This window comes from Emydura macquarii, unplaced genomic scaffold, assembly GCF_026122565.2.
Source record: "Emydura macquarii macquarii isolate MOO-44397 ecotype Brisbane River unplaced genomic scaffold, CSIRO-AGI_Emac_v2 contig_2481, whole genome shotgun sequence".
NCBI classification, from domain to species: domain Eukaryota; kingdom Metazoa; phylum Chordata; order Testudines; family Chelidae; genus Emydura; species Emydura macquarii.
The window spans coordinates 603,107-610,954 of NW_027132618.1; the positions used below are offsets into that span (position 1 = coordinate 603,107).

General features: G+C 48.0%; 1 protein-coding gene across 2 annotated transcripts; it reads left to right on the forward strand.

Moving 5' to 3' along the window:
- Positions 1–4,137: 4,137 nt before the first annotated feature.
- Positions 4,138–7,518, forward strand: GADD45A (growth arrest and DNA damage inducible alpha). 2 transcript variants are annotated; one of them, XM_067563348.1, is made up of 4 exons: positions 4,138–4,342; positions 4,532–4,636; positions 5,253–5,472; positions 6,850–7,518. In XM_067563348.1, the coding sequence occupies exons 1-4, from the start codon at positions 4,299–4,301 to the stop codon at positions 6,961–6,963; spliced, it is 483 nt and encodes a 160-aa protein (XP_067419449.1). In that variant the 5' UTR covers positions 4,138–4,298; the 3' UTR covers positions 6,964–7,518. The 2 variants fall into 2 exon arrangements, with proteins under 2 accessions (XP_067419449.1, XP_067419450.1); XM_067563349.1 differs by having other exon boundaries at positions 4,144–4,338.
- Positions 7,519–7,848: the final 330 nt, after the last annotated feature.

Genomic DNA, 7,848 nt, shown 5'->3' on the forward strand with positions numbered 1-7,848 from the left:
AATAATAAAATACTTAAATAAAGCGGAGTGGCTATTTTTTTTACCAGCTTCTTGGAGAAAAACACAAATAAACCTACTAAGAGGCGGCTGTGTCTGTCGCTTTCAGTGTTGCCAGCTCTTAGGATTGTATTGCAAGTCCTGCAATATTTGGTGCTTTGTTCTTAAAGCCCTAGCTGCTGAGGTCAGAGTATCTCAGCGTTCATTTAAAAAAGCAAAGTAAGTACCTAGCCCTCCTGGGTGTGGAGAACAGTTTGAAAAACATGACCTGAGTGTACCCTAAAGCTCAGAAACAAGATGGCAAATTAAAGAGAACCAAACATTTATTATTTTTTTTAAAAATTTCATTATTTTTAATCCAGTCCCATGATTTTGGGGGCCCTAACTTGAGATTTTTGAATGCTTGGGGTTGACAATATTGCACGTAAGAAATTCTGCTGCAGAAGGAAAATCGATTTCATTGGGCCAAATACCCAATTATTGGGCCCAATGATAGTTACCTGTGTGGAAACCAGAGTGACACCATTGATTCTGATACTAAGCACATATCAAACTAACTCAACTTAAAGCATTTCCAGTTATGCCGTGAAATGCAGCTCCCAATTCTTCCTCCTTTTGAAAGCACCAACTCATCTCCGTCCCACTCATAGCTGCCATCTCACTTTTATCACAGTGAATTCACATATATGCTGACTCTGGCAATGGATATGATAGAAAAATTTGTACCTATGCTAAAGCAGGGGCACCTGAACATAAAGTCACTGACAGCTGTATTGGCAATTGGCCCAGGACTTAACTTGACTTGCATGTACATTTACCCCCAGTACAAGATTGAATGTGGGCCTTAAAATCATACAAAGGTAATTTCTTTTCACAGGAGCTGCCCATTGTGTGGCACATGATTTAAAGGATGATTTCAGCCATCTCCTCTCTCAAGAAAAGTACAAGTTCAGGCATTTCTAATGGTGATATGACTTCATATTTCAGGATTTTTTTAAACAGATCTAGCTCTGGCTGATTGCCAACACAGATGTCACGGACTTTACCTTTTGCTTTAGCCTAGAGATAAAGTTTTCTGTCATTTCCACCGCATGAGTCAGCATATTTTACGTCAGTAACTTACTGTAAGAACTGTGAGATAGCAGATTTGGGTGGGACAGAGGTGAATTGGTCTATACAATGAGGGAGTTTAGAAATGCATTTCAGTGCATGACTGGGAATGCTTTAGGGTTATTTGGTTTGATACGTACTTACCACAGGAATCAGACTTTTACTTATTTCCAGCCTATTTTTTTCCTTTAGTTACCATCCTTACCTAGGGAGAGCAGATTTTTAAACTGGAAAACCAGGGCAGTTGCCATGGTAGATTGTGGGCAGAGAGGCCAGTGCTTAGAGGCACCTGTGATGCTCCCCTCCAAAGCTAGCCACTTGTCCCTCTTCCAGAATAGAAACTAGGACTGTTATCATAAAGGATGAAGTGGGAGAAAACAGTCATTACACCCCAGTGCTCCCTTTAGCCAGGGTTTCCCCACTCTGAGCACCACCTCTTGCAGACTTTTCTTCCTTTTTAATTTAGTCCAGCCTTATTTCTTTATTGCGTCTCTGAGTTTCTGTCTCCCAGAGTTCTTGGTGCTTTTTTCTTCTCTCTGTTCACAATATTTCCCTCTTCCTTCAACCTGCACTACTTAGGCCTTGTCTACAATAGCACTTATGCTGGCATAACTTTTGTCGCTCAGGGGTGTGAAAAAACGCCCCGAGCGACATAAGTTTTGCCAGCAGAAGTGCTTGTGTAGCCGTGTTACGTCAATGGGAGAGCGCTAACCACCTAAGCAAGCGGCGGTAACTATGTTGGTGCAGATTCTCCATGAATGCAAACAGCAATCTGACGCTGTTTGTTTGCATGGCACACAGCAGGTCAGGCGTCTTGGATTCGAGTTCAGATTGGGAACTCATGATGTACTGCACGAACAGCCGCGATGTGGTCAGAATGCTGACAACAACAGTGGAGAGCAGTGCAGGATTCACTCTTTCAGATAGAGATGGCGAGTGCTCAGGAAACAAGAGCAGCTGAAAAATGCTGCAAAACGCAGTCTGAAACCCATGGAGTGACAGGATGGAAATCACTGCATCATGGGATGTTAAGCCCAAATCCATGATGCACTGCGATCCTCTTCGCCTTTCCACAACTCCTAGCAGCACAGTGGCATAGTTGCCTACAGTGCACCGCTTTCAATGTCGATGCTAGAGCACCAACTATGGATGTGCTTCAGCAACACGAGTGCTGTGTGGGGGACAGGCACAAAACACAATTACAGTCATTTTTGATCATCGCTGTAATTTCGGTCAACAAAACTTTCTAGCGTAGACAAGGCCTCAGTCTCCCACTTACTCTCCTCCAATGTCTCTTTCCTTGCTCGTTCTCCCCCACCTCTATCTCACGGTGGCCAGAAGAGAAGGGAGACATCCTACCAGGGGAACGGGGTACCTGGAAGTAAAGAGGAGCTGTTGGGGTGAAAAGAGGCAGAAATTAACAGTAGCTGGTTGCAGTAGCAGGTTGGAGGCCAGAAACAGAGGCATTGGGATAGGGGGAAGGAACCTAGAAATGTAGCTGGAGTCCAGAAATAGATGGATTAGGGGTGAGGGGTGCAGGAGTGTGACCCTAAAAAGGTGCAGTTAGAGTGGAGGTAGGGGAGAGAAATGGAGCTATTGTGTAGCAGGCAGGAAATGATGTCAGAGTGCACAGCTGAGAAGTGGCCTGCAGGAGCTCAGGGGCAGTTATCCAGAGATGGTCAAAGGCAGCACAATGAGGCGGCCATATCTTCCAGTACACAGCAGATACTTAGACTAACCTAACCAGGAAGACAAGGCAGGCCCCATAAACTGGAAAATTCCCAGTAACCCAGCTCCCTCTGCCTGTAACCATAATGCTGGCTAGCAAAGATCTGCCAGGTCAGCGCTCTGGCCCTGACCCAGAAAAGCACATGCTTAAACATTAAGTGCTTTTATGGAGTAGCGCCAGAGCATTCAGCACCTTGTTGCTTACTAAGCCTACACATCTTGATTTTCAGGAGTCAAGGGCTACATCCTCAGCCTGTGTAAATCCACAGAGCACCTTTGACTTACATGGAGCTATGCCAATTTATATCAACTGAGACTATGCCCCTACTTTCTAGTTACAGTTGCTTCGCAATCACCTTTTCACATTACAAGTGACTGGGGAGCTCACGTCTGATGTTAATGAATTCAACAGTAACACTTGCAATGGCATTCGTCAAACAGACGTTAAAAATGGCTCTGCCGGAACAACCACTCTCAATAACAGGGTTTTGTGTTTCCATAGCACCTTCCATCTGAGGGGCTCCTACACTCCCACCAGCATTAAGGGACTGAGCCTCGCCACGGTCCTTGGAGGTGTTCAGGTGGGGAAACTGAGGCACGACGTCTGATTTTGGTGCCGGGCACGCCCAGCTGCCCTTGTAAGACAACAGCTACAGTGGAGTCAAGGGGGGGGCTGTGGGTACTCAGCACCTCTCCGATCGCAGCCGCATGCACGGGACAGGTCATGTGCAGCAGCAGCAGAGCTGGCAGCAGACCCCGGCTCCCTCCCCAGCCCACGCAGCGTGACTCCTGGGGTGAGGGGGTCACATATCGCACTGCACTGCAATGCACTGCACTGCTGGCCACACGTGGAGTCATGCAGCGCCTGGCAGCACAACGCGCTGCCTGCCGCAGGCGGCCGGACCCCAGCTCTAACAACGCCCATTGTCCAGGGGCTGCGCGAGCGTCAGCCCTGGCAACAGATTCCGGAGCCGCCCCTCCCCCCACACAACGAGGGGGGGGGAAATGTGCACCGACCAGAAAAACAGCTGAAGCAGCCCGCACAGAGGCTGCAAGGACGATCGACAACGCCCTGCCACCAAAGAGAGACCCCGCCTCCCAACCCGCTCGCTCCGCCAATCCGCAGGAGAGGAGCCGCCGGCGTCACGCCCCCGGCTTCCCGGGCCCCCACCTCTCGCCGGCGGGGCCCGGCCAAAGGGGGCCGCGAAACTCTTATTTGCATGGCCCAATGGGGAGGCCGCATGCAAATGAGGAAGAAGACGGTTGGCTGGATGTTGGCAGGATAAGCCCAGCCGAGGCCGCCTTTGTCCCTCAGTCGGAGGGCGGCTGCGGCGCTGCTGGCGGCGGCGGGTGCCGGGGGACTCGCAAGTTGGTGTGAGGGCCGCGGCTGAGCCCCCGCCGGTGTGTCGGGAGAGGCGGGGCAGGGCACGCTCCGGCCGGCCCTGCCTGCGGGCGGCTGCACTATGACGCTGGAGGAGCTCGCTGGAGAGCAGCAGGCCATGGGCAGGTACCGCGGCTCGGGGGCTGGGAGGAGGGGGCCGCCCGCCCGCCCGCCACGGGCCGGTGCGCTGCGGGGGTGGGGCTACCTGTCAGTCGATCGCACCTCCCGGAGGTGTTCCCGTCCCGTCCTCACCCGCGCCGCGGCCGGAGCCGGGGGTGGCTGACGCGAGTTTCGGCTTCTTCTTGCTGCTCTCAGGATGGTGGAGACGGCGGGGAGCGCGCTGCAGGAAGTTCTCAGCAAAGCCCTGACCCAGAGCAGCGTCACCATCGGGGTCTACGAGGCGGCCAAGCTGCTCAACGTGTAAGTGAGGGAGGCCCCGGCTGCCTTCTGCTGCTCTCTGCCAATCCCCTGCTCCCCCCCACCCCTCCCCGGGGCAGGTGGCGGCCCCTGGGCACAGCCTGCTGCCCGGCTGTGCAAGGAGCTGACCTCTTCACGGGGCTGGGGGGCGCATCTCTGTCTGGGTGTGCACAGACCGACGTGTCCCGGGCTGACCTCTTCACGGGGCTGGGGGGGCGCATCTCTGTCTGTCTGGGTGTGCACAGACCGACGTGTCCCGGGCTGACCTCTTCACGGGGCTGGGGGGCGCATCTCTGTCTGGGTGTGCACAGACCGATGTGCCCCGTGCCTGCAACACCTATGTGCACCGACCGATGTGCCCACAACACCGGTGTGCACAGACCACAGGCATTTAGGGGTGCATCTGTGTGTACACAGGTCTCGCTTTGTGTACGTGTGTGTGTGTGTGTGTGTGTGTGTGTGTGTGTGATTGCTCGTGACTCAGACACACACCATCAGCCTGCCCGGTATCGTGTGTGTAAGGTGTGAGTGTTTGTTGTTTCATCGGTGTGTGTCCATGTTAAATACGGAATCGTGGGTTAGCTGTGACTAATCAGCCTGGATTGTTTCATCCTTGTAGGGATCCGGATAATGTGGTGCTTTGTTTGCTGGCTGCAGATGAGGAGGATGATCGGGATGTGGCTTTGCAAATCCACTTCACCCTGATCCAGGCTTTCTGCTGTGAGAATGACATTAACATCCTACGAGTGAGCAACCCAGGCCGGCTGGCTGAGCTGTTGCTTCTGGGGGCGACTGGGGGAGCTGAGCAGCCTGCAGACCTGCACTGTGTGCTTGTCACAGTAAGTGACCCTCCTGCCCTCCCTCCCAACTGGAGCTCAAAAGACTCCCAGCACAGAGTTCTTTGCTGTTGCTTAAACTGGATCTCAAAGGCCTGTTCCTCACCTGATTACTATGGAGTTTGCTTTAGAGATGAGCATAACATCTGGGTTTGGATAAGATATTAAACATACCCACAGCTTTATGTTTGGGATCTGGGGTTCTGCCCATTATATATTCAGATCTGGGTTTGGATTTACACCCTCCACCCCCAAATCTGGGAGTGCTCAGATCTGGGATTTGGATCAGGCCCATGTTTAATGTGCTATAGGGAAGGACATGCCCTTTTCCCTAATTAGGTATTTCCTGTACGAGGGATGTTTTGCATCAGAGCTGTTCCTGATTTGATTATAAAAGATTTTTTTCCAGTATGGACATATGCAAACATGTTAGATCCTGCCAGCAGCAGAGAAATCCCCATAAGTCACCTTGCTACAACAGCCTCCTCTATTTGTCTTTCCTTATTACTAAGTGGCTCAGAGTAGAGATTAGATAGCACAGGTTAGTTGCTTTTAGAGTGGGAGGAAATTTTCATTAAAAGTTCTGGCAAGCCTGAACATATGAGTAATTTCTTAACTCTAGGCCATGTTCAAAAGTTACTGTGTAAATTTCTCTGGAGAAAAATAGGAAAATCACTCAACTCAATTGAGATCCATCTGTTCTTTAGAGAGACAGAGCAGGAAAAGGGTAAATAATTTTCTGATTTAAAAAGTAGAAAAAGTTTTTATGCATCCTGCTCTTAGTATTTTTTCCTATACTAAAAGTAATCCACAAAACACTTGTATGCCCATACTGCAGAAGAAACATGAAAGGAATCCTTAGTGGTCTTCCTCTTGTTTGCTTTGCTGTTCTGGGTTATTAAAGCTATTTCTACAACCTCACTACAATAACCTGACACACTTATCGAACTTTCACTGAAATCAATGGGAGTTATAACCCATCATATATAATCCTATATTTCAAATAAGCCAGTTTGAGTATGTGTGGTTTTCAGCATGATGAACACTAGACTGAAACAAAATTTCGAGATGTCAGGAAGATGCCAGTACATAAAATAGGAATGTATTCACAGTACTCTGACCACTAGACCACACTTCCACCACAGCCAAATTCTGAAGCCTTTGCGTAGCTTTTAGATTCCTATTGCAGTCATGTATATAGACTTAAGATTTCAAGAAATCTCTCAAGAGCTTGAGGGCAACTGTCTGTATCAAACTAAAATCTGAGTTCAAGGATCCAGCCTAGCTTTACTTTTGGATGTTAGTTAGTAGCCATCTTTTTGCACTAGTGATTTAAGACTATTTTTTTGTTTTAAAAACAACTTTTTTTTTCTCCTCCAGAATCCCCATTCGTCTCAATGGAAGGATCCAGCACTGAGTCAGCTGATTTGCTTTTGCCGGCAAAGTCGCTACATGGATCAGTGGGTTCCAGTGATTAATCTCCCTGAGCGGTGATGGGATTTGGATGAAAACTAACTGAACAAAATTGCACTGAAATTTTGAAATACTTTAGCAGTTGGTCAGGGAGTAAATCCCGACACCTGACGCAAGGATTACAAACAACTGATGTCAAGTGGGTAGACTGAGATTGAACTACATGGTGTGTGGGGCTGAAGGAAGTTGATTTTTGCAGCCAGAAAGTCGTGGGAATGAAAACAGAACTTGTGTTGAAAGAGTAATAAGCAAGTGTCACTAAAGGAACTAAAAACCAGGCAGGAAGATATAAGAAGCTGCATGGTTGAGTTACTTTCAAAATGCACCAAACACGTTGAAGTTTTTAAAAGTGCAACTAGTAGTTTCTGGTTTAAAACACTTTTAACACGAAAGAGCAAAAAGGTTAATCAAAACATTATTAAAAAAAAGTATTGTATTTTGGGACGTTGATGCTCTAGGTTTTATTCTAAGATATATTAAGTTATTTTATGATATTGACGGAAGATTTTATTTATGCTATGAACTTCAGAACCAGAATACCCTTAAGCAACTGGTATACACCTACACCACTTGTTTTAATAAAAAGTTAAAACAGCTACATTAATATAATTTGTTTGAAACTGGATGGTGTTTATTTTACTGAAATAAAAATTTTAAAACCTCAAAAAACTATGTTAGGTTTTATTTCACACCAATTGGGGCTGATTCTAGTGCTACAGTTCATTTTAGCAGACAGGCATTCCATGTACACAGAAGTTACAGGACCAAGCCTGAAAGTTGGATGTGGGTCTAATTCCTAAACTCTGTCATGGTCTTAAAAAAAAGAGAGTACAGTGTTGAGCACGGAGCTTGCTATGAATTATTTAAGCACTTCAAAATGGGCTAGATGCTTTACAGCCTAAATTC

Excerpts from the sequence above, each read along its gene's own strand:
- GADD45A (XM_067563348.1), top strand. The coding sequence starts at position 4,299 with ATGACGCTGGAGGAGCTCGCTGGAGAGCAGCAGGCCATGGGCAG. Across the intron at positions 4,343-4,531 it reads GAGCAGCAGGCCATGGGCAG|GATGGTGGAGACGGCGGGGA; the intron begins GTACCGCGGCTC and ends TGCTGCTCTCAG. Across the intron at positions 4,637-5,252 it reads GCGGCCAAGCTGCTCAACGT|GGATCCGGATAATGTGGTGC; the intron begins GTAAGTGAGGGA and ends TCATCCTTGTAG.